Raw genomic sequence first — 26,446 nt, 5'->3', positions numbered from 1 at the left:
GTTTGTGTCGCTGAGCTTCAAGTGTTTTTTCTTTCACTTAAATGCGAATTTTCAGCACAGCCATTGCGATTGCCGGCAAAACAGTCGTTATCGAGCATCAAATAACTCGGTGTTGCGACCTCGCATATGATACACATGAAAACATGGTCGCGTCCACTACACACCGTGGAAGCGCCGCAATAAGCATAATTTTGTGTCACATAATAATTGTTCATAGAATTTACAGTTGGAAGAAATAAAATTCCAATTTGACTTTTCTTGAAAGAATATTTTCCCTTTGTTGTAATTGAATTTGGGAAATTTCTGTTGGCATATTTCCTTTGATAGTTAAAGCTACTTGAAATTTCACTAAAACTATATGAAATGAAATTGTCTACAGTTCCTGGTGGTACTTTAATTTACAATAGATATCATTCATACAGGTTGAATAGAATTGCTATACGTAGTTTTCGTATTATCGAAGAGAGAGGAATGAATAAATTCAGGGCACTTTGAGGTCAGAGGTAAGTAGAAATAAAATGGAGGCAAAGTCTCTACTGTATATTTGGGAACAAAAATGGGCAAGCGTTCCTCTCTTCCATTCTTTTCGAAAACAGAGGAAGAAAGTATTATGAGCAAAGATGAATTTTATTTTTGTAGGTTTTCAAGTAAAGCTAATGAATCAAATCAAGAGTGCAACTTTAGTATGCGGCGTTTTCGGTAATAGAAGAAGGACATATGAAACCAGGATATTGTACCATAATCCATAGCAATTTCAATGGCAAAAATATGGGAGTTTATTTGATACCTCTATTGGGCGAACATGGTTTATAGTAAAATTAATGGAAAGAGAAAATTCGGAGAATGGAGGCGCAGATAAAGTGCCTAGTTTTGATTAATTAATTTCATAATGTTGGAGAACCTTGTTCCTCCTATAATTTTAAACTTCTCAGAACAGATGAAACGATGAAGACTGGTCGAAGTGTTCGTTAGTAAAAGGGAAATGCACAAAATTTAGGCTTTTCAGCAAAGTGTAAAGGCTAACATAGAATTGCACTGCGAAAGGTTTTTTTTAGAGATTAGGTATACAAAACCTTTCTTAAAAACTCAGCATTATCAGGAATGAAAGTAGCTGTTTGGACGAAGATGAAAGCATCATATTTGGACTCAGAGTTTATCCAATCTAAAATTTTCCACTTTCTTCCCTATATTTTATTGCATTACATCTTCACCTCCCTTTGTAAGTATTATGGTGATGTTTCAGCACTGGACATCATGTATATCCAACATATACATCTATCGTGGAAGATGGCAGGCTCTCATTGGAAATGCGGTAGACAAAATATATGGCCAGTTAGGGTTATTTAAGCCTTTTAACTCCCAGAATAGTTTTCAAGATTTTTTAAAAACATTATTTAAGAATAAATATTAGCATGAATGAACACATTTTTTATTCTCACACCAAATGTGGTAACTATAATCAATCAGTCAAAGGTTTTTAATTTTTATATCTTTCATCTTTCTGAATTTTGCACTAGAGAACTTAAAAATATTTTTCCTAATTAATATAAGGAATAAACTACCCTAATACGAGAATGAAACAATTAAGAGCAAAAAATGGACTAACCGATACGTGAACTACAGCGGAAGGCCCAAAAATGATAGTCGCGACAAATCTGGGCATGTTTTTCACGCAACTTTGCGTTCGTTCCGACGCTTGTAGGAATACTTCGATCTCATAAAACATTTTGCATAAGCATGTTATAGAGGCATTGCTACAAAATTTGGGGCTGAGAGCTCCAATATTTTCATTAATAAATAATTCAAGGGTTTCTAACCGAGTAAGATAATTTTTGGCTGACGTTTCTATGGAACACTCTTCCATTGTCCTCAGAGCAGTAATTAATTGCAAGCCTTCATTCCTGTGCTTAAATATCCCGTCAATCCGAGGTCATTATTATCTCCTTCTTTTCGTTATTTTCGAATTAACGGCTGCCATTCCCTGCATAGTATATACCCTGAGTCGCCATTTATGCTGTTCTTCCCCACTCTGATCTCAATGGCTTATTTAAGGAGACGATCCCAGTATATATGCGCCTTAGAGACCACTTGAGCTTATTCATAGGAGATTGTGTGGTCTTTTTTTATAAATATATTTAAGTCTGAAAATAAGGGACATCCTAATCTCGTGGATGGTAGATGGCGGGCTATCTTAGGGCTGCTCACAATTCCGCATTTTGAGTTGGCTTTTCCGGAAGGAATGAGAAAAAAAGCAGGTGGAAAGGAATGGTCGTGCAGAAAAGGAGAGGGGGAGAGTGGGAACGACAGTGACCCAACGGCCTCGAGCGAACTCTTAACGATTACGAAGCACCGACTATCGCTGCATACCCCCACTTTTCTCACGGCTTCCACTCTTGGTGAGTACGATCTAAATGCGCTGGCGGTGACATCCGTCACGGATCGCTTTCATTAAAAACACCGACGGGGACTCTATCGGTGACCAGTCGGTGACCGTCTGTCGCCCGGCGAAGTTGGAATTTTTTTCCCGGGCTCCGCTCTTAGAACCGCGGCGTGGATGTGGATCGCAAAGGAACACGGGACTTCTAGGCGTAGAGAACGGTGCGTCGGATACCTTCACGCCGCTGCTGTTTGGCTCGCACCCTAAAACCCGTGAACTCTAGTTTCCATCGCTACCCCGGCTACGAGGAGGAAACCGAAAAGTCGTCATGGCTCCCAAGTTATGGGCTCTGGCGTCCCTGCTCGGCGTCGTCGCCCTGCTGTTGACACCCGGTTCTTTCGGCGAAATGGAGTCTGAGGGTTTCACCACCACCACTTGGCTCTTTCCGACCACGACAGAGGAGATGACCGCGACGGATGGGCCCGTCATATCCCAGACAGAAGAACGGCCGACACAGGAGACGGATGCGCCGGAGATTTACCAGAAGGCAGTTGAAGTGTCGACGACTCAGCGTCCAGAAGTGGTCGACGTCGTCACAGCGTCCCCTATCGGAAGCGCATCGCCTCCGGTCGGGAGTTCGTCGCTTCCGACCACCGCCGAGGAGAAGGTCACCACAACGGCCCCTCCAGAGTCGCTGGAATACCAGCATCTCCTCGAACTCGCCGGGGTCAACCTGACCTCGTTCCTGGCCCTATACGCGCCCATATCCGCAAGCATCAAGAACGAAGAGTGTAGGAAGCAAGGGCGGCTCTATTTGCGGGAACTGCAGAAGTTCACCTTGTGGGCCTCGCAGAGTAAGTTTTCCCTGCCCCCCCCCCCCCACTCTCCGGCCGGGCGGCAAAATGAGCCTTGCGTAAACATTGACCGCACGTACATGGATTGAGCCGTAGCATTCCCTAATGGGGCAGCACCGAGAGAAACACAAACAGCCACCAAAGTTAAGTCAGACGGTGTTATCAAGCGCTCGTTACCGAGGAGCTCCTGAGGGTGTGCTGCAGACAGCAAAAATATACGGAAAACATTCACCTAATTATAATTCTTCAAACGGAAAGATTTCCACAATGTTTTGAGTCTTATTCATGAGCTCAATCTCTGCTAAATCAAAGCAATGTATGAGATTCAACATATAAATTCAAGATTATCTACCACTGCCCTTTCAAGACTAGCCACTACTCTCGTACGCTCAATTGCACACACGTCTAATTACTCAGTTGTAGAAGACAGTAAGTCCACGCGGGAAGGGATGTCAGTATTAAGGAACAAAAAGAAGTGGTGAAGGTAATTGTAATATCTTAATATTTATGACAAGTATTAAATACAGTTTCCATTAATATTTGAAAGCTGCTTAATAGGTTAAGGTCTCGTTAATAACGGAAAACAAAACGCAAATATTTATCTAACTATCTTTCTACCTCAATGAAGAGACGAACTTAGATTTTCTAGAGTATTTTTATATGAATATGTGCTTTTTATTAATCTTCCATTTAATGCATAGTGGAGAAGCACCTAGGGAAATAAATAGCCTCCTAAGTTGAGTCACTATTAAAAGCTCGCGCTTATTTCCCTCGTTACGGAGTTGCTACCAACTATAAGCGGAATGCGCGGCGGAAATGAAACCAAAATAATCAACACATTATTAGTACTCCAAGAAACATTCCCACATTCTTAATCGCATGTTTTCAACTTTGGATCAATCAAAGGCAAAGGAAAATACCTTTATAAGTCGTGCATTAATATTTTATAAGGAATAAAATATAAATGTACAAAAAGCAAATACGTGTTTACTGACTATAGAGGAGTCAAATACTAAAAGCATAAAGCTAAAAATACAATGAGGAGAAAAGAGCTATGAATCAGAATACTAAAGAGAGCAGTGGTTCGGAACATCTCATTAATGTATCTCCGAAGTATTGAACTCGGGTCCTATTAATTATGGTTAACTGCAAACGGAGCTCCTCTCTCGTTAATAGCAGAAAAAGCACATAATATTTTTCTATTCCTCTTGATCACATCGAAAGTAGGTGCAACACAAAATTAAGCAGAAACCAACAAATATACTAAATACTAAATGAATTGTGAGAAATCGAGCATTGATACTCTTTCTAGAAAAATATTGCCAGCTACGTTTTTACGAGGATCTAGAATGAAACTGGGGGCGAGTATTGTACATAACTGTGTAATTCTATAGGAACAGAAAAATTCTAATCGACAGTAGTACAAAAACCACTCTCGCTAACAGTATTTTTAGCACAAATATGTACGGATATGCATTTTTATGATCAGAATCATTAATTAGCCATCGCCATCATAGATTTTGTGAAAAACACTGAGTTTATATAAGTTTTAAGTTATTTATTGCATTTCTAAATCTCACGTCAACGCTGAATTGATTTCTACGATACGCCATCTTTATTCTGCTGTGGAGGAGAAGTCTCCGAAACTGTGATTTCAAGGACAGATGTTTCAATTTCATAGCTAGACATGTTTGTAAATAGGTAGTTTAAGTACCCATTTTCATGATTAATGAATCAGATATAATTACACAATAAATTCAAATGATGCACGTAACAATAGGCTCAAAAAATTGAAAACATGAACAAAAATGAATAATTATAATAGGATGATAAGCAATACAGGAAAGATCCATGCAATTGAAATACTAGTATTTATCTAAATAAATAAAGTCGCACGACGGTGAAAAGGGAGAAAGAGATTTTGTGGATTGATGGCTGGGCTTCAGACTATAAAAATGCCTACATCCAGGCGAAGCCCGGGGGTACTCATCATTTTTAGCAATTTTTAGCGAAGTTAATTATTATTATGGCTGCCCAGGGAAATAAAATCCCCTGTAATCATAAATATATTCATTATGCCCACATTAATCGATTTGGAAAAAGTGAACTACCTTGGTATATCATAAGCTTCCGGATCAAGCAATAAGTTAGTGGACCAATTGGTTTGTACACAGCTTATCCTCACTCTCATAAATTTATCGATTTGAAGGTATATTTAAAAAGTAACCTCGTTAAAGGGATATGTTGAATGTAGTTACAAAAAGCAATACATAAGTAAAATTCATTAGTAAGAGTGAGCAGGACTACTTTGTTTTCCATGCCGTAATCAACTATATTTTCTCATATAAATGCCCGAAAAAGTAAAAATAAAGAACCAACGGATTAAAAAATTATGAAAAGAGAAATTTCTCTCATAATTTATATCAGTATGAATCACTTAAATGTAAACTAAGCGAGAGGTTTCGATAAACAGCGATTAAATCGGTTAATAGTCATTTTATCCAACAACTAATAATTCGTACATTACGAAATGAATCCCTCACCGAATAATTTTCTTCCAACGATCTGTACCTATCATTATCTATTTTCCGAAAATACTGTTAAAATAAGCGTGCATAGATGTAAAAAATTAGGATTATGTTTCCTCAAATAATTTCAAATTTAGGCAACAACATAATATTTCCCTTCAATAATCGACATTTGAGTTGCACATCTTTAGTCATTGGGAAACAAAATTTTGATCAGGATGTAACATTTTCAATGAAAATTTTTGGCCACCTTTCACTTTTGCTGCCAATAATTACCACTAACTCGAGTTAAGAATAATGGAAGGACAAGATTGCTCAATGCCGACGGCTAAATATACTTATGACTAAATTCTGTGCGGAAAAATACGCTCATAAGCTATGAGTAATATGATTCAACACCGTTGCAAAATATTTATGAGAATTCACTAAGGTGACTAGGAAAATGAAGATAGCTATTAGCCTAGCATTATCTAAACGAAATATAATTTATATTTAATTAATATAAAAGAAATTTAATTTAATTTAATTAATATTTACCTAGCATTATCTATACGAAAAAAATAAAGCTACGATTAATAAATTCCATTTCATGAAAATTAGATGAATATAAGCAGAAAAGGCTACCAGGCTACTGAACACAATTTTATAGCCATTTCCACTCTTCTCGATTATTTTGAAGTTCAAATCGCGAAGGAAATATCATCTCCATCTCAAAGAAAAATTTGAGACTCTCAAGAGAGGCAAACCTGCAATGGGTGTTGGGACTGTTGAGCGTTGATTTACTAGCCAATCTTCGAGCTTTTTGCACATTTTCTCGCCTGCGGGCGGAGAAAAGTGCCGATGTAATCGCGACAAAAAATTTTCCTCAGGCCCCACATGCTCGCTAATGACGAGTCATTACGAGAATTTAAAAATGGTCGCGTAGCGGTGGAGTCGGTTATGTGGCAGGGGAACGCATTAGGGAGGGACTGGAGACACCCGAAAGAATTAACCGCTATGAACGCGTGCGTCGTGAGAGCACTTCTTCCTCAGCGAGGTCGGAACTGTCGAGAGAGATAGGGGGGGGGGAGAGAGAGCACTATCTTTAACGCCCCTGTTGCGCAGAAGAATGAATGAATGTTTATTATGCTCTAGGAGAACCTATAAAAGCAAAGAAAAGTAGATACGTATCATGTTCTGCTCTGAAAACAAATATCACTTTGACAACATATACTATATCAGCGATGCGAAAAAATAAAATTCCGGTTTCAAAGAAATCATAGCGAAGCTTAAAAAAAAAACTTTTGACAGCAACACAATAAAATATTTGATATCAATTAATGCCCCGCAAGAGTCCACCCGTTATAGTTTTAACCTTCAAATTCCTCAAGCCCTCACTAAAATATGTTTAAAATATTTCCAACTTACCGCATCTAGATTCTCGAATTCCCTACTGCTATTTTAATTTTGTTTATCACTTTGCTTATTTGTTGTTATCAAAACTCTCTATTTATGTATGAGTTCGTTATGATTTTTTCCTCCATATTCCAGAAGAAGGGAGAATGTTTGAAAATAATCCTTTCAAGGTCGTGCAGAACCTATCTCTAGAGGGTGGAGGTAATACAGGGTGGAGAAAAAAAATTGTCACGAAATTTTAATCCTCGATAGCTGATGCCAGTAGGAAACAAATCTATCAATAACGCTTAGCTCGAAAACGCACCATTTTTAAACTACAGAACCTTTGAGCCAAGCGTTCCGATTTGCCGCGAGTTTTCCCTGATGCCAGATGCTCAGGACAACTCAAGACTGCGAATGCATTGCTTGCCGGAGATCGAGTGATGATATAGTCCCCAAACAATGTCGGCGTGAAAATGAAGGCCAGGTCAACGGTGAAAAAATATTACAGCTGTAACAAAGAAGAATTTACCAATAGAAAATTAATGCTATATATTTATATTATGAGATTTGGCAGTGTTCAACATTCATTGCGCGGCATACATACCGCGGTGCACGGTAAGAATACGGTATAAAAGTAGATACAAACCATTTAATTAATACCGAGATCGAATAAGTAATACTCAATTTTTCCATTGAATTTGGATGTGATTGCGTAGAGATTGATATTGAAGAGATAGATTTGAAATTAAAGAAAACTAGAGGATAATATGGTGTCGTCATTAGACGACTTGAATGGAGGCGATGAATTCTAGCCTGATATCCAGTTTTCCATGCCGTAGCATCGAGCTGCTTTCTTATCAACGTCATGGATCGACATAAAAATAAAATATGTCCCCCACAGGCGGGATTCAAATCAATTGCGTTTAAAATATGAAGTTGATTTTCGATAATTTACGTGGACCTCCAGGAGTTCGAAGCGATACGTGGTGACATTACCGAAATTAAACGCATACATCTACGTCTTTATTATCGCAAAATTTTGAATGACAACGCGAAACTTGTGATTCGACAACCGTACAAACCTACTCGCAGCGAATGTATCTAGAGCCATCGTTATTGTCTTTAATTTCCTGTTTCCAAAGACCCACACGCTCTCACCCTCCCGCGAAGTAGGTCTCTTAAAAAGGGTCACAAATCGACACCTTTTAAAATTGCATTAAGCTCGTGTATCCATGACGACGTGCCGGCGAGAATTTTTCTTCGAAAAGAAAACTTCATTTCCCTCCTTTTACAATTTTTTTATTTTTTTAAATTTTTGTATTTTTTACCCTCGCTCTCTTGCAACCCCTCCAACATTTTTTCTCACCCCCCTGATCCCTCCCTTCTCCGCAGCGGGCGAACTCTCCGTCCTCGAAAATGTCGCGTCTATCTGGGCGAGCATTATTAGTCTTCCAACGAAGGCAGGGCGTCGCGTCGCTCGTGTCCTTTCTGGAAAGCGGACAGCATCATCGTGGTGGGCGCCCGCGGCTACGTATCCCGAAAAAACATTTTACCAAGGTCCGTAAAAAATTATGGCAAGTCTTTTTCAAACATGCTTGTAGCAGCATTTGCATATCTTGTATGATATACGGCACGATGTTGTGGAAGTTCTTAACATTTCTTAAATGAAACATTGCAATATTACCACAGGATTTATTCGAACACGACGCGTTTCTTTGTTTCAACAACGTAATGTTGTTGTAACAACGAACGGAAGCGTGTTCGAGTAAATAATGAGGAAATATTGCAATGTTTCATTTAACTAGAATTTACATAGCCCAAAACAAATATTTTAGGTAGAGAAGCGCTTTTTTCGGTGGTATGGCATCAATAAATAAATAAAAATAAAAACGGCGTAAAGAAGGACGGACATGTGTGTGACGAATGATGATTAAAAAATAATATGGATGGAACTAAAAAGTAATTACCGAGGCCACAATAACGAAAGCATTTTTTATATTTATCGGGGTATAGTTCATTATATATTCCTGTTGTTTATAAGATGAATACACTATAAAAGTTGGCACTCACCAGCTATTAATACCGAGAAGTGGCAGGTAAGAAACGCAATTTTACGCAATTATTTACCTTATGAAACAAGATGACACACTCGATTTCAACCTGAATTTTGATTATACGAGAGTAGTGCTCACTTTATACTAAGCCAATGGCAGTTAAAACATATTAAGGCTAGGCGTGGTCGAGGGAAAGGCTTAAAAGGAAAGAACATTACAGGCATATTTGTAAGGTTTTTCTAAACTTGCCGATGACAGCCAAAATTTTGATTAATCTAATAAATTTAGAAACGAGATCACTCCTTAGATTTCTACCTGAAGGTTACCTAGGCTGGGCGTGGGATAGAGATCACCCCAAACTAAGCCATATACATTTAAATATGTAATATGCCTTAAGGGCAGAGAAGACCATTTCCTTTCCTTGGTCCACCTCGCACTTTCAATATTTGATATTGGGGGGCGTCCGAAGGCTTTACTTGGGATGCGAAGCATTCCATCAACTTCCCAGTGCTCTACTTGCTATAGAAACATACATCCAGTAAAATAAAAAGTTTTAGATTTTTTAGATACTTTTAACACTGAACAGATTTCAAATATAAAATATTTTAGTGTATAAATAGTTTTCCTTATCTGGGAAGTTTTTAGGCGTATACGTTGTAATTTTGATTACGTAAAATATTACATTATACCTAAGATGATAAAAATATCTTTTTTGCGGAATGTTAAATATTTTAAATATCGAAAAAAATAGTACAAGCAAAGAACTATTAAATGTTTGAGTGTAACTCCACGTGATCACATATCGGTAGAGGGGACCCATTTAGTGATGAAAAAATGAGAGATAGCTTTGAGAAAACAGCAGTGCAATTATGGCGCTGTGGGAAAAGGTTTTTGCTATGTTTATCTTCAAATTTCATTTTCTCAGTCTGTAAGAAAAGTTAGGTCGTAATGTAGGCTGAAATTGAAATTAACTGAGCAAAAGAAAAAAAGACTTTTTGTAAGCTAGGGACCTAAGTATTAGTACCTATGCACACCCCCAATAGACCCGCACATATGATGGAAACTTTTTTCTTGACTATAAATCATAAAAAAAATTACATGAGATTAAAGTTCCAAGACCTTTGCAATAAATTGTCTACATACTGACCACAAATTGAGTATTGAGTATTTTTTTTCAAAATTTGCATAGGATTACCCTCATTTCAGCTTACTGCTCGGTGATAAGAGAACAGGCTGCGGTCCACCATATGGGGAACACTTGCGTGTTGATCTACAGAGAGGATACATGAGCGCGGCTCGCAGTGAATTTTAAGGGAGGGGCTGACGGCGTCGGGTGTTGCAGGAGTAGGCTATGTGTGCTTTCCCCAGAAGTACAACATCCAATTGCTAGGAAATAAATTACTTCTCATCGTAAGTCGATGTCCATTTCTTCCTAAGAGTATTTCTCTACCGTGAGAGCTAGAGGGTATCGGAAAGTGATATGTTACACTTTATATAGTGAGCTAGTGGAAAGGAGACTTTTAACTCTTAAAAGATTCTCCGCAGCAAACAACGGCTGTCATTGCATGAGGCGCTAAGAACATTTTTTTCAATTTGAGCATATAAACCCCTTTTAATAATACATAAACGCCATTTGAGATATAAAAATTTACCAAATTTGTCTTTAACTGAGATAAAAAATAACCACCATAATAAAGTAAAAAGTAATTGACACTTGGGAGATGAGTCACCTCAACCCATCACCACAGGATCTCAAGTAAATAGGTGGAAGATACTTCCTGCGGACGGAAGCTAATTGACAAAGTAGAAATCTGAAAATAAAACAATCCATGAAAAATTAGGATAGATGCATGGAAATTAAGGTGGATGATTGTAACTGTACCACCGAAGTTAGTCTTCGATGATGATGGTCCATTTGTAAGCGCTTTTGAGGCTAGTAGAAGAAGATTCCGAGGTTATCTTTTATTTCAACGAAAAGATAATGAACAATGAGATATAACTAGATAATTGGAAGTTATTGTATACATGAGGAAGTTCATCTACAAATTACAACTTTAAAAAATCGAAAAATTACAACTCTGGAAATATAAAAATTTTGGTGAAAACTGGAATTTGGTAGAATCAGATTTATATGAGGTGGTCCGCGATGCGTCATTGTAAACATATTCGCGGCGCAGGGTTTAAGAAAACTTTGCGGCAGAGTAAAATCTTTGCCTCCCTCACAAGAGGTCGTAGGTTCGAGTCCCGCCTGCGTAGATTGTCCCTATCCCGGGAATGGATGTTCGTGTACGCTCAATTATAAAGTTAAACACCTCGATGCAAAATGCAAGTGGTGCTGTTTTCAGTGTTATAGGAATAAACTAAACGGTTTTGACTTAGCATAGACCCTCTGTACCAGGAGAAACAGCAAATGCGAGTACAATGGAGTATCTGGTATTCATACGGGGAAGACTATAGACTTCATGCAGCGGGAAGAAAACCAAGTTCCCCCTTTGAAGTATAACGTGAGTCACGGTCGCAAAATGAAGAGTAAATGCTAACATTGGATTTTCGTATCAAGCCGGAAGTCTCGCCATCCCTGACACCTAAAGCCTATGAGTTGTTCCGGAGAGAATATCCTTCCATCAAGGTCACCTCTAGCCCATATATGCGCGAAGGGCAAAAAGGGAAGACCAAAAAATATAAGGCAATACGGACACAGAACGAAAGGGGAAGCAGGAAGTTTCAAAACCCTTGCGCTTCAACCTCACGTACCTACTCTACTTCCACATTTGGTTCTCTCGGAAACTAGTTTAGCGCTCTTCTTTTTTTTCCGCTCTCCCTCGAAAAGGAGTGGTGTGAGACGCGACGGGTTAAAATAAAGAAGGAAGGAGGAAGGGTGATGAAGAGAAAGAGAGAGAAACAGTGAAAGACGAGGAATGCATAAAAAAATAAAGATAGGAATAAAGAGAAGGAAAAAAATTAACTCGGCGACCCGAATACGTAATTGGGACATGAGAGTAAGAGAGGTGGGGTGTAGAGGGAGCCTAGGGTTGGAGAAGGAAGAGGAGGGGGAGCTAGGAAATGGAGATGGGTTGGTGGGGCGGAGAGGTAGATAGATTCATCCCCCCTTTCCACCGTCCGGACCCGCACGCTAAGTTACGTGTTTTCTTTTCCGAAACGGCTTCCTTTTCCTCCTGCCGCTGATGCATTTTTCTTCCCGTGGAAAAAAAAATGTAGAGACCCGGCCGGCTTCGAATTAACACCACTGAGGCGATACTTTGCGTGGAACCAGGTCATCGCCAGTTTCATTACGCTTCATTGGATTCTGTAATGGCTTTGCACCCCACAGACCTATATTCGATTCGAAAACTCGGGTGAAATCTCTCTCCCTCTCTTAAGAGAAAAAATTGTAGGTGTACAAATTCTATGCTGGATGAGTAACCATGGTGTAGTATAACCTTTCTCTTCGTCATCGTATTGGATCCATTGCGTTGAGCGAATCCCATAATTTTTCTGAAATAACGATAAAATTGTATGCGATTCTACAGGTTCATTGAAACGTTTAAAATGAATAACATAAGTGTAGTAATTTATGCAGCTAAAACTGATTATAAGCTCTCATTTTCTACGTATTGGTCTTATAAAAAAGCACATAAAACCATAATGGAGTTCATTTTATAGAATTCGTAGGAAATTTTACAGAGTAAAAATTGTAAGCGGTTTTTAAATACAAATATTCACTGCAGCACTACCAATTAGTTAAAACTTTCCTTGTCGCCCCATATGACAACATGTTTCCCATTGCTGATCTTAATGATGTATTTGCAGGATAGAGAATGCAAACTGTGGAGAATTTGGCTAGCTATCGTCTTACATGAATACGCTTCACACTTACCTACATTCATATTATCGCAAAATTTTGCATTGGCATTCACCACGGCTTTAATGGAACCCGCAATTATTTTTACATTTTCTCGGGCTTGTTATCGGGTGGGAAAATTGAAAGATGTCGAAGTTTCGGGCTAAGAATCATCGACTTATATCCAGCTCCTTTCTCACACCGCAGCGAGCCCGTGAAAATTTAAAATATGTTATTCACGAGAAAATCGTCAAATTTTAGACGATCATTGTATATTTGTCCAGATTCGGAGAGAATCGTTAGGGTAACTGTTTTTTGAGATTTCCTCTGACTTCGTAAATAATAATTTAATTGAAAAAAGAAAATTCAGGCTCATATTATCTTTATTTGGTTCTACCAAAGATTCCCTCCCCAGTGGCTACGCTAAAATTGATACCGTGTTTCATTACAAAGATTGAAATTCAAAGAGTATGGTTTCTCTTACGCTTTCAGTCTATAAGCAAGCCTCATTAGTATTCACCGTCTTTCTAGTCATAGGTGCGCTTTACCAAACTTCTAAAAAATATATATTTTGGTTCTTTTTTGGAGCCACGCCATCAACTTTCACCTGTTGGGGACTCTTTCTCCCTCCCAACCTCCAACTTGATTTTTGGTATTGATAATGAAAACCATTATTTTGAGGCCTAAATACCTAATCACACCCTAAAATCAGCACCAAAGATAAATATAAATATTGGGCAACCTTTGCACGGGATTATTACAGTATTTGCTTTTAATTACAATGCTATCAGGTATTAGTATCTTTTTTTGGAATTTTTTGCGAACTTAAAGGGAAAATAATGAATTTACTTAAGATAATATGAATGCAAGAAATAGCGAAAAAATGATTGATCATGTTACTTTTATCTTAATCGGGGGAGACGCAATTCCATGGGTGAGCCTGGATGGAAAATCGTTTTCTAGGTTAAGGATCTAAATGTACTCCCTCCTTTCTTCCTTGCATTCAAATGTGATCTCTTTTCTTTCTATGTTCTCCATCCATAAGTATACAACCGCGCAAACTCATCCTCTTTCTATGAAAACGATACGTACCGGCCTTCTTGATTCCTCGTTCGCGAAGGTGTTCTTTGATGTAGTCACCTTCACTACTTGAGGAAACCTCTCGTCGACTTCAAAGCTTCCACTGCAGCCAAAGAATTTCATTTCCGCTCGAAAACTCAAAAGATTTTACGCACCATTAGACTGCGAGTCAGAAGGTTCAGCAAATTTATGTATCAGACAGGTACCTACCACCAACAGAATAAAGCGGTGATATTGGTCTCATTCAAGATATTTTAGATTTCTGAGCGGAATATATGGAGCATAAATGAATGTATAGGATATTTTAAATCATATCTTAGCTGCTGATCCAGTTAAATGTAGAGAGGTTTCATTAGATGCGCGGTTTTGAAAATAAAAAAAATATTTTCAGCCCAATTTTAAAACGGCAAATTATTGAGAAACATACTTTTCAACAAGCTATGAAATTGATCTCTGCATTCACCGAAACCCGAAGAGAATGCAGAGATCATCTGATCAACACCACGAAAATCTTCGAACCTACAAGCTATGAAATTTACCACGTTGTATAATTGGTATTTGTTTAATTTTATATCTGTTGTAATGAATGATGCGTTAGGAATTTTTTGGTATAATATTTTCCCAAAAACTGACAAGGACATGAAATAATAGGGTAGGTGATGGAAAATGCACCAACGAACATAGTCATTGACTATGATGGTCCATTTCTAAGGCTTGTGAGGCTGTGTAAAGAATGTACCGAAACTATCACTCATTTCTACGTGAATACAGTAAAAAGGAGGTTATGTAAATTTTATAACGATTTTATGGTTTTTCTCCCGCTGTTTTCTTAACTGCTGCTGAACGAACTTCTTGCTTCTTCCCGATGCTTACCGAACGTAATATAAATGCGGGAACTGAAGATATTAATTCTCTTACGAATGTATGAAAGCAATTGAATCCATGAAATTATTTATCATAGTAATTACAACCGAATACATTCACTTCAGATGTGAATTCATCGGCCGATGGCGAAATATTATTAGAAATGGAAATAGGCACCAAATAGACTATAAATTAATTTTCAGTTAAGTAACCATAATTAAAATTAGAATTAATTAAAATCTAGCTCATCGGAATCAGATTGAAAATAAGATCCCACAAAAAATACTATATTGAATTAAGAGTTTATGATCCATGGGCAGCGTTACAGCTAATTTTTGACTTTGGGCAATCGTACCCCATTGATGTAGCTTGTTATAGGCTGCATTCCTCTTACGAAGAAGTAAAAAAAATGGATGAACTACATAAAAGACCATGTTTTAATACGCGATAAAAAAAAACATTCATTGGGCAGCAGAAGTTCCAAAATATTTTTATTTTACTGGAATTAAAAGCTATTTGCCACATCAACCTTAATTAACCTGGGTTGGTTCCATCGAGGCGATATCGTAAATCTAATGAAATTGTATTTTTCACCAACATTTTAAAGTCATTATCATTCCATCCTCTGGGCTTAGAATCTCATGAAAATGGTTAATTTGCTGCGTCCGAGTCATTTTCGCTCCTCCTACTGGTAGCAATGTCAAGAGAATGAGTAATGCTGTGTAACTGTTGCTGAGTGACTGATGCGCGTCTAACTCTTGAGTAGATGAAAAAAAATCCCGTTGCTCCATTGTAGTGCCGATTTGAATTTTGACCGGAAGACGTTGACCATTGAGCATTGAGTTCAAGAACTCTTTTTATACTTGGATCAAGTTGCAACCTTCTTTCCAATTAAAATTATTTAGCATTTGGTTACTTTAGTGGCTTCGCCTGTTTAATTTATTATTTGCATATTACTATGGCTTCGACGCAGCATTTCCCGAAAAGGACGAAAATACACGGTGATATCTCTTTGATTAAAACGTGATAAAAATAAATGTAAAGTGATATCAAAAAGATTTCACGATGCTGTTTAGTTGTATTTTTAAAAGTCGTATTTGTCGTAGTGTTTACTTATTTTCATCCAAATGATAAAAAAATATATCGTACGACCCAATAGTTAGATAAATTGGTTTATCATTCGATATGTTGTTCCACGATATCTCTCCGTAATAAGTTGGCATTATTTTTATTCGGTCTGTGTTCCCATTTCCAGTGTTCGACGCGACCACTAAGTTTCCCTTCGGTATCCTGTACGGATCTACGGCTGACATGGGAAACTTTGACGAATGCATCGAGGTTGACGTGGAGGTGGGCAACGTAGCTGAGGAGGGCACGCACATGCGCGGCCAGTACTGCCTGAGCACCATCACCTTCGATCAGGTGGTCAAGGGAGCACCAAGGTCCAAAATCGACCTCAGGAACCAAGAGCACCTGATGCATGCCAACACTTCTTCATGGGCAAAGATCGAGGTGAGTGGGGCGAAAATGCGAATTCGCATGGGGAATCCTTACGCCTGCGATGTCTGAAATCTTTATTTTTCTTAGCATGCATTAAGACACAGCTTCTTTCAACGATTTATTTACCACATAAATCCTTCCCAGATTTCTGTTAATGATGGCACAAACAAGACCGCTTAAGAAAAGAATATGTTTCACATGCAATGATAACCTCATCATAATACAAATAATAAATGTCACGGGTAAATGTGGGCAAAGGCTTATTCAAATTAATCAATCATGGACTTAATTTATAGTCCTAGGAAGTCCAGATTTACATCTAGCTCATTTATTCAAAGGATCGAGTATGTTAGTTTAATTAATGTTTCTGTGACTAGGCATATATGCATCGAAAATGCTTTAGTAGAGTTTCGTTTGAAAAGTTTAATAATTTGTATTAGATTCGATCTAAAAATAAATGGTTCGTACAGCAGTACCATAAGTTCATGCTTGAATTTATCGTCATTTTAACTCCACAGTATTCTGAGCTAATATTTGCTTTGAGTCGCGGTGCTCACACGAATGCACGAAGTAACATGGTAATGGAGAAAGAAAGCTCGTTACAAGGGGTGGAATCACTGAAACATTCCGAGGCTGGCGTTGGCGACCACGATCAGGAGGAAAACATTCGAGACATTCGCGCAGATGCAAATTTCACAACAGCCCAATTGTTCAACTGCGCTGTGAGACTTGCAGCGAATGACATTGTAGGCGGAAATTATTCTTCGTACGCAAAATACACAAGTTGCGCAGTATTTGAGTTTTTTTAACCGCCGATACAATTTTGGCGTATTTTCTTCTCTGCAGTCGGTGGGAGCCACTAACGGCACAGCTACAAGGTGGTTCTACGAGAAGGGGCCGATGAACGCATGAATGAGGAAAATTATCGAATATTTGTCTTTAAGAGGAAGGAAGACATCTTACTTTCGGCAACGTTTAATTAAATAATACTCCTTAAAAGGAGCGAAAATTCCACAGATGCATATTATTAAAACCAATTCAAAAAAGTATTTTTGTTCCAAGAAATACATAGGGACATAAGTTTGAACATACTTTATCAGTGAAAGACTTAGTAAATGGGATTTATCTTAAAATGAAGTAATTTTGTACACCCAGGAGTTTCTAAATGTTCACTTTTTAATTGTGATTCTTATTTAACGCAATAAATGTATCACCAGTTAGATGTATTAGTGCGTGTTGTGTTAGTATAACCATGAATGTACCGAATTGATGGCAGAATAATATATATTATTTGAATCGCCTTTTTAAACATGAACCAATAGCACACCATCATTTAAAGGGCGAAAAGCAGGGGTGGATACAAAGAGTCCAGAATAATTTACAAAAATCTAAGGTTAGTACGATATTATATTACCTCTGATATATTCACAGAGAATGTGATTTTTCCAAACGGATTCAAACACGCAGAACTTAATTAGCACTAGTTAGGGTAAGCTTTCATTTTTTACCGCCGAAAAAAGACTGCAAAAGATTTATGGTAATCGGGAATGCAAACAGCAAAATCGGAGAGATGATTCTATGGTTGTGCAGAATCGTGATGACGAGAGTAAACTTTTCATCCTGTTTTCGCTACACTTTGACAATTAAAGCTGATACTAAACGCCTCTCAAACAAGCGCTGTCCGGAATGGAAAAATTCTGAAATTCGCTTTCCCGAGAAAAAAAATATCTCATAGCCCTTCAAAATATAGAAACGGAAGGAAAGAAGTCCTTCCATTATGTGAAGAGTCCTGCATGTGTATGCTTTGATGTTCTTTCTATCTCTCCAGCGTTTCATCGATGATTTTTACGTCGGCTAAAATTTTACAAGGATCTCCCCACACTACAGAAGCTAAATTGGGCGCATCATTCCTCCCGCCAACGAGTAGAATTTCGTCTTTTTTGATCTTTAATTTAGCCTGGTTCACACGTCGAAGTTGGCTGCTGGAGAAGTGGTTCAAGGGCGACATCTCGCTACTATTACCAACGCAGAAGAGTCCCAAGAGTGCCAATATGCCTTTGTGAAGGCAGGGCCGGAAAAACAAGAGAAATGGCACCTTTAAATAAAAGGCTGTAGCACTCTTCCGCAATTATTGAATTTGTAAGAATGGTATCGGCTCACAAAGCCGTCATCTGGTGCAACACCTTGAAGCCGAAACGCGTCGTACGCATTAATTAATTGCGGAAAATTGCAACTACCTTTTACTTTAATGAGTCGAACTTTTACTACATCACGCCTGAGTCGGTTGAACTAAGGAGAAATGCCGGTTGTCAAAGAGAAATATCTTCATTTCCTCTTATTTATGAGCAAATCACATTTAGCATTGATCTCTCCAAAGAAATAAATGTAAAAAAAGCAATCTGTAATCATGTTATTCACCTGCACACTGAAATCAACATTTGTCGTTCGCAGTAAATCCATAGCCTCCTTCTGAGTTCAAAGTATAACAGCGTCAACTTCGCAAATGGATCGAATCAAGATCGATAACGTCCTCCATCACAGTCCCTTCGAATTCACCGTCCAAACGCGCACGAGTTGAGCTATAGCAATCAACTTCATCCTGTAAACAAAGATTTACTCTTGAGGTAACACATGAACTGAACTCAACAATTAATTTTGTATTTTATTTAAATTTATGCATCAAATTCTACAAAGCTTTACTGAAAAGCTTTGCTTTAAGCAACTTACGCTACCATCTTGAAATTAACATGGTATCATATATAATGTCATAAAATTTTTTAACAATAGACTTTTTTATAATATAAGAAATTTAATGGCAGAGATTAGAAATGGTAGCAGAAAAGGTTATAACTTTAAGCAAAAAAGAAAATAAATGTATTATCACATTAGCAATAATTTTATAATATGTTTTTGGTAATAGTGGAAACATTATGAGATACACAATTTTAAAAGACAATGTACGACCACGAATAAAAAAAAACTAATAGGCACCTGCTGACAAGCCTTGAAAGGCTTCGCGGGACCTAGACTTTTTTTTTCACATTGTATTTTCTTGTAAATGACATTTCATCTTTGATTAATGTTATAAGTTTTTGTAAAATTTCTAATCTCTGCAATAAATATTATTATTATATTTAAAAAAAATCTAGAGTAACTACTGCCAACATTTCCTTCCATATCAAAGAAAAATGTGAAATCCTAGAAATTACTGAGGTGGATTATTGATATTTATAATGCATGGAAATACTGATAAATGTCTGCTGCGCATACTCTGACATTATCACGATGCTTCGATTCCCGTAATGCGCCACGAAAAAATGCCAATGGAGTGGCAATGATAGGTGCTCTTAATCAAACCCGCGCACGATACGTTCTATAAGACAAGATAACTAAGTGTTTTGTGTTACATGGTATCAAAAGGACGGAAATAATTCATTATAGGACATTCGTTAATTATCCCCGGACACCATCTTCGCGAAAATAGGCCGATGAAAACTGTTACAGAATGTTCAGCCAGCAAACCCTTCATTATCCCTATAGCAAGAAGATTGTGGGTAGGCACGCACACAGATAATTACATTGGAAAATAGATGAAGGGTAAAAACTAAATGTGTATTCGTCAACAGCCGTACTCAACTACTGGGGCTCAAACCAAACGGCCTTTCCGATTGGAGGACACTAAACTATGACAGGATTAACGAATAAATTCTTAATGCAAAAATGGGGGTTGAGCTTCTACGGCCTCGGAACTGTAGAAAGGAAATTATTATTGGCCGTATAAATAAAATGGCCGATAATCGTTTTTTATACGTCCTTTTGAGTATTTTACTTTCTACAAATCAATTCTTGGGCATGCTAACATATGTAATGGGTTGGGTCGAAATAATGGAAATAGAACATAATATTATACTACTTAATACTTATGCTTCTTAATATTTCCTCGGCCTTGCTGGCGGCGGGGTAAAGTCCTCGTCTGCCAAACCGAAGGTCGTGGCTTCGAGTCCCGCCTGGGTAAATTACCCTTATCCAGGGCATGGGCGTCTGTGAATGTCCTTCGTTGTTAATTGTTAATTCTCTATTGTAAAGGCACGTAAATGTGCTGTTAATGGGCAATGGAAATAAATAATTAAAAAATAAATAATGAAATGAATGGTGGAGGCTGAGGCATTGTGGAAAACCATGGTTGAATATGAAGTAATGATATATTGCACTTTTCCACATTAAACGTTATTTTGAAGAAGTAAAGACGTTTCACTGCCCCGCTCAGAGTGCTGATGATGCTGTAGTGCAGTGAAAAACGTTGACTACTTTGAAAAAAGTTTTACGTGGAAAAGTGTAAAGTATATATACTTCATATCCTACTACCCTTTTTAACTATTCTGTTTACTTCCACAGAGAAAACAAAAATGTTCAGAAAGTTCAAAAACAGCCTCAGCCTAAGAATTTCTATACCACCAACGATTCGAATAAAAAATCGACAGTATTTGAAAACGAGAGGGAGTCTGGGAAAAAAACGAACGTGAGAGCCTGAATTTTTGAATCTGCAAAAAGGGAACATGAGGCAGGTTACCTCTTTTGACCTTTGCTTGCATCGAGCGTGGGTGGACAGAGGAAAAATAATAAAAAAAATTTGGTCTCATTGAGTTTTCAAACTAAATATCTCCCAGACATATCAGACACCTTTATTAATTTGGTTGTGCCAACAAACTGGCCCTCAATGGAAATTTATTTGCTTATCATTTCATACTATAAATAAAAATGCTGATAGCTAAATTAATTCCCTTGAACAAAATAATATTTTTCTTCAGAGGAACTGATCCAATGAAACGAAACGATAATAATTTCACCGTCCTAAGGTATAGACGAACATAAGGGAGGGGAAAGAGAAAAACTATGAGAGGAGACTACTTTCGCTTTTGGCTCTACGTAAATGAATGCATATTTACTAAACTCCAGAAGAGAATACCGGTTTAGAATTTCAAATAATTATTGCTCCGCGGACAACATCTTTACAATTACAAGCAGTTTTGTGAAAGGTCAGATAGATTATTTATTACACATTATTAGGTATTTCTGCGCCGAATCCCATATGCTCGCTGCATATTCAAGGTGTGGTCGGACGAGTTCATAAAAGTGCATTTAGAGTAGGGGAGGCATTCCCTAGGCCGCCTCGAACTTGGAGTACTTTTCTGAGGGGATGTGGGGAGCTTTGAACTCGGGACCCCTCGCTCAACAGACAAGTGCTCCACCAAAGAGGCAACCAAGGCCCCTAATTCAATCACGGTGAGTTATAAATTTGCGTGTGGTGAACCAACTCTCGCGAATGGGTACGGAGTCATTTGATCATTCAACTCATCCAGATTCAAATATCCTGCGTTGAATTAGTGTCACTTTGAATTATTCTTCCGATAGGAGAAAAGAATAGTAGAGTAAGCACAACCTCATCCTATCTGCCACAACGTGAGCCGGAAGCGCGAACGCTTCGTTAGCGGAAAATCCTAAGTAATTCGCAAGTAGTTCCAAGGAAAGTAATGTAAGCGGTACCATAGTAATACAACCACGAGGTCATTCACTGAGCTCCGAACGCGTAATTCATTAAGAATGTTCCTGAAATTCTTCTCATTTAGGTAAGTATTTGCATTCCAGAAAGTTACATTGCAAAGCAACGAGGCACGCGACACCAGTATACGTGAATTCGAGGGGTAGTATATACTTGGTAGCTCGCGGTCGGGAATTCGTGACGTCATCAACTTATTTTCGAAAGGGCGACAAGGCTGTAGATTTTTCGACACGAATAGATAGAAAAGCAAGAAATTGATTGAAAAACGGAAAACTCGGTTCTCTTTATGAATATACTTTTAACTCCATCACAATTGGAAAAAAGAGAAAATTAGCCAACGAGCCCTGATTCACGGCAAATAAAATTGTTTTTCAAAGCGGATCTCATCCATAGTGAGCACTTTCTTCGTACCTTCTTAAAATTCGATTTAAAATTAAATTTTTAAAAGATTATTACTCCTCCATTTTCCGGGTTAGGGCCCCAAACCATCCAGGATTCCCGTTAAAAACCCTAATCCCAGCCTCGCCATGTTATCAAATAATGCTAAACGCAGTTCCGTGCAGTTCTCATCCCTTGCACGAGCTATCCACTGACGCAGTATCTAGGTTATTTGGGGAGAGGGGATTTCAATCCCGCAGGGAGTTAAGCATCGCCTATATACAGTAATCAGGGGAGGCTAAGGAGAGCACTAAGTACAAGGCAGAACGCCTGCCGGATAGGAAGCTAAGCCGCAGTTCCCTCGCCGTACATCTCGTGAAGAAAATTATATTGCTGGCTGCACGCTTTTCTTATCTCTTCAATGAAGCAACCCGTTCCTAAATGATGATATTTTGAATGAATTAGAGATTCGCTATTACGTCAACGACTTGGTCATCAATTATTATCACAGTCCGTAGTCCATATTTGGAACAGGGATCCAACTTGGACAAAGGGGACTTCACTTTTTCAGGTTGGTTACCATGATGTAAACAGTGTGAAAGCTAAGGGTGGTATCTATTGTTGCAAAATCAGACTGTCATCAAAGAGTATTGTTGATTTATCAGATTTTTCTGCAGTTCATGTGTTTTTTTTGCAGGCAAGTTTTGTCACTGTTGAATGTAAATAAAAAATTTACTGCAGTGTCCCATGCAAGAGAATTTTAGTTTTAACATGGTATAGACATAAGAAAGTAAAGGTATCCCAAGTAAGGGGGAGATATCTCTAACTTGGTAAAATAAAAAATACCAAATTAAAATAAATAAAAACGAATTGCGGGTAAACAATTACTTATTTTCTAAGTGCAAGGGATTTTCAGAGTTATGGTTAGCATTTACACTTAGTGATTGTTTCCTACACCATTTTTATTTATGTTAGAACATAAAATACTTCCCTAGAACGAGCTACTAACTATACAATATAACTATACTGTATAATATTGCCGGAAAAAGTAAAAACAAGGGTAAGAAATAAAAGGCTCAATTCAAGTAGCTTTCAATAAGAGTAGCCTGAAATTACTATTGCATCGATGTTTTGCTTCTCAGACGAATTTTCAAGGCCACATTCTCTAGGATACTTAAAGACGTAGCCTGTGTTAAGGTTTTCCAGGATCTCTACTAATAAAACTTCATAACAACAACCATAGCCTGAGCATAACCTGAGAGATAAACCCCACTCAGGCGGTACCCGAAATTGTGATCCAAGGTTAAATAAACCCCAGGTTTGTTACCTTTTTATACGTGGAAATTATTTTCCAAGTAAACCCTGAAGTTGCAGGAAATAATTGTAAAATCTCATTGTTCGTAAGATTTAGGAATGTAAATTGGGCATTAAATAATCGTTACAAATCAATATATACAAAATTTTGGCGATTGGTGAATTTCAAATGAACAATCCATGTGATATACCTGAAGACTTGTCTTCATACAATGTAAACTTCACGACTCGATGAATACTACCTTTCCTTTATCCAGAATTGGATAGTAAGAATTAAAGAAGTCCGTGATCACACAAAGTAATCGTTACACATTACACGCACTAGTTCTATTTTGAAATTATTGACCAGATAATAGTACCTACTTTTTACATTTTTTACACAAAACCTTACCCTAGAAATTCTGATTTTGTATCTAGGATTTTCATTCTCGTCCGAGCAGCGAAAGTTCTGGGTCTCTTGCTGACTTGGTATAACATAAAATCCTCTCTAGGGGAAATGAAAGACTATATGTATCCTTAAAAAATTGCATTGATTTCTCCGTATCCCATAGGAAATCATCCGTTCAATAACTCTCAGCCAATCGCAGATGAGATTCCGTCATCTCCCCCTTGATTGAGTGCAAGGGAAACATCAATGCGGAGAATTCAAACACTTAGGTGTAATGGAACTTTGTCTTCGATTGCTCTGGGTGAGAGATTGCTATCGGGATTTGAATCCTAGGGGAAATGTATTGCCGAGGAATTTGGTGCCAACTTAACAAACAATACTAAGTCACACCGTGGTTGTCACTCTGTTCAATTAATTTTGTGTAATTGTGTACGTACAATAGTAGCGGATAGCTACATCGTAGCACTGTAACACTTACGTTAGGAATGCCAATGTCACGATGAGTATGTTGCCGCGGCGTCGCGCAGTAAGTCCATGAAGTCACCGATGTCCAGAATTTTGCAAAAAATAGGAGGTAAGGAAAAAAGTAGCTCCCCTACCCTGAATGGATATTAAATAAAATATTAATGGGCTTGCTAGTAAATTTTATTTAATTGCCGACTTAGATAGAGTTTGAATAATAAAGAGGCTCTTATTTTCCATTGTACGATTTGTCGAATGTTGTTTGCTTGATTTGTGTTTGCCGTTTTGCGAGTCGTTGTTTACTTATCGAGCTATTTGCGACGAAAAATCGGCGGCCTTCACATCCTCGGAGATAACTTGATGACGCCACGAAATCATCGCTAGATGGTCGCCGCTACTCCTCGGCGCATGGGCCTGGTTATTTACACTCTGGTGAGCGATTCCTTTTCTCAGGGGAAGGTTCTACCTGAATGAGTAAATGAGCCAGAGCTGCATTAACGTCACCAACTCATAAAAATTGGGCGGCTATTTTCGCGTTTTCTCAGTTTAATGTAATGAGAGAATACGTGAATGGAAATGGTTGTTTTTTTATTCGTAGCCTTTTCATAGACAAATTCGAATATTTAAAGAATTCCATGTTCCAATTATTTAAATGAATTGGCATATCGGGTTGGATTGTGAGTGATAGACCGCATTGCTTACCATGCAGTGAGCTCCTAACCTTTTTACTGAAGCTCGTTGTAGGAAAAAACGCTAAACTCAATTTTCCAGGATGAAAATCATTTATCGAAACCTAACCCGTCTCTTAAGACAATAACTTCTCTATTTTCGATTGCGTACATTTAAAGCTAATTTCAATTATCTTCGTATCCACATTCCCTAAAAACCTTAAGCCAAGCACATTGAATTCTTCTTGGGACAAAATTTCCTTTGTAGAAAATGCAGATTTTTTGGAAGATTCTTTCTTCTCCATGATAAAATATGAATTAGAAATGGTAATTTCCATACTTTAATGTATAACTCCATTACCGACCATGGTTTCGACACTTTTTATCATTTTCCAGGTGCGACCTTTATATTTTGTTATTTAGGTGTTAATATTGTATCATAGATATATCTCATTTTCACCACGTCAAGCCTGAAAAGGTTTCATACGTTCATTCTTCTCATTTCTACCTTACTGTAAGCCTAAGATAACCAAACAACTTTGTGGACACAATTTTCCCTCTGTAAGTCTATCTCTTGACAGGGTTATCTACATGGCAAAAAAGTGAGGCATATCTTCGCCGAAAAGGGCTTGATTTATCCGCTGCCATTAGAAGTTAAACTCAGGTTTCCCGCCTCCCGACAAGTTCAACACAGGAGGGTTGGGAGTCCATTTCTTTCACATGATCCACGTATCCGTCCGCCGCAAACAATGAACCACCTATTTTTCATCCCGTAGCGAATTCCACTTTGTTTGCTTCCAGCGGGGCGGACGTGTTCCCTCTCCTGAGTTGCTCTGTAATTTCTCAGGAACGTTAACCAGTACAAACACGGCGCCAAAATTCCACGTAGTGATCCGAGTCGAGAGGAAGGTGTTAGGGAGAAGTGGGTTTTGGCGGATGAGGAGAGAGTAATTGCCGCACATTTCTGCAAATCTCCGAAATCTGCGGTGTATTTAATCAACCCGTGAGAGCGACGGAATGCAGAAAGGCAAGGCTGTGTGGAGATATATATAGAGAGAGAGGTATTTGAGTGAAGACTCTTAGCATAAGAGGGGGAACCTACCTATCCGCATTTCTGTACCGAAGGAACTTACTAATAAAAAATATCATGGATACCTACAGCTTTCGAGTCTTAGCCATGTCTAAAGTCAACTTTTACGAA

At 38.1% G+C, this 26,446-nt stretch overlaps 1 protein-coding gene across 1 annotated transcript in view; it reads left to right on the top strand.

The window, feature by feature from the left end:
- Positions 1 to 2,705: 2,705 nt before the first annotated feature.
- The window catches only part of LOC124162987 (nose resistant to fluoxetine protein 6-like), a 90,532-nt gene continuing 66,791 nt past the window's right edge, over positions 2,706 to 26,446 (top strand). The window contains exons 1-2 of the mRNA XM_046539770.1: positions 2,706 to 3,231; positions 16,231 to 16,487. Coding sequence (XP_046395726.1) covers positions 2,706 to 3,231; positions 16,231 to 16,487 — 783 coding nt within the window. The remainder of the gene's footprint in view (positions 3,232 to 16,230; positions 16,488 to 26,446) is intronic.

The sequence above is a fragment of the Ischnura elegans genome, chromosome 7 (genome assembly GCF_921293095.1).
Source record: "Ischnura elegans chromosome 7, ioIscEleg1.1, whole genome shotgun sequence".
NCBI classification, from domain to species: domain Eukaryota; kingdom Metazoa; phylum Arthropoda; class Insecta; order Odonata; family Coenagrionidae; genus Ischnura; species Ischnura elegans.
This window is presented reverse-complemented; position numbering and strand designations above follow the sequence as displayed.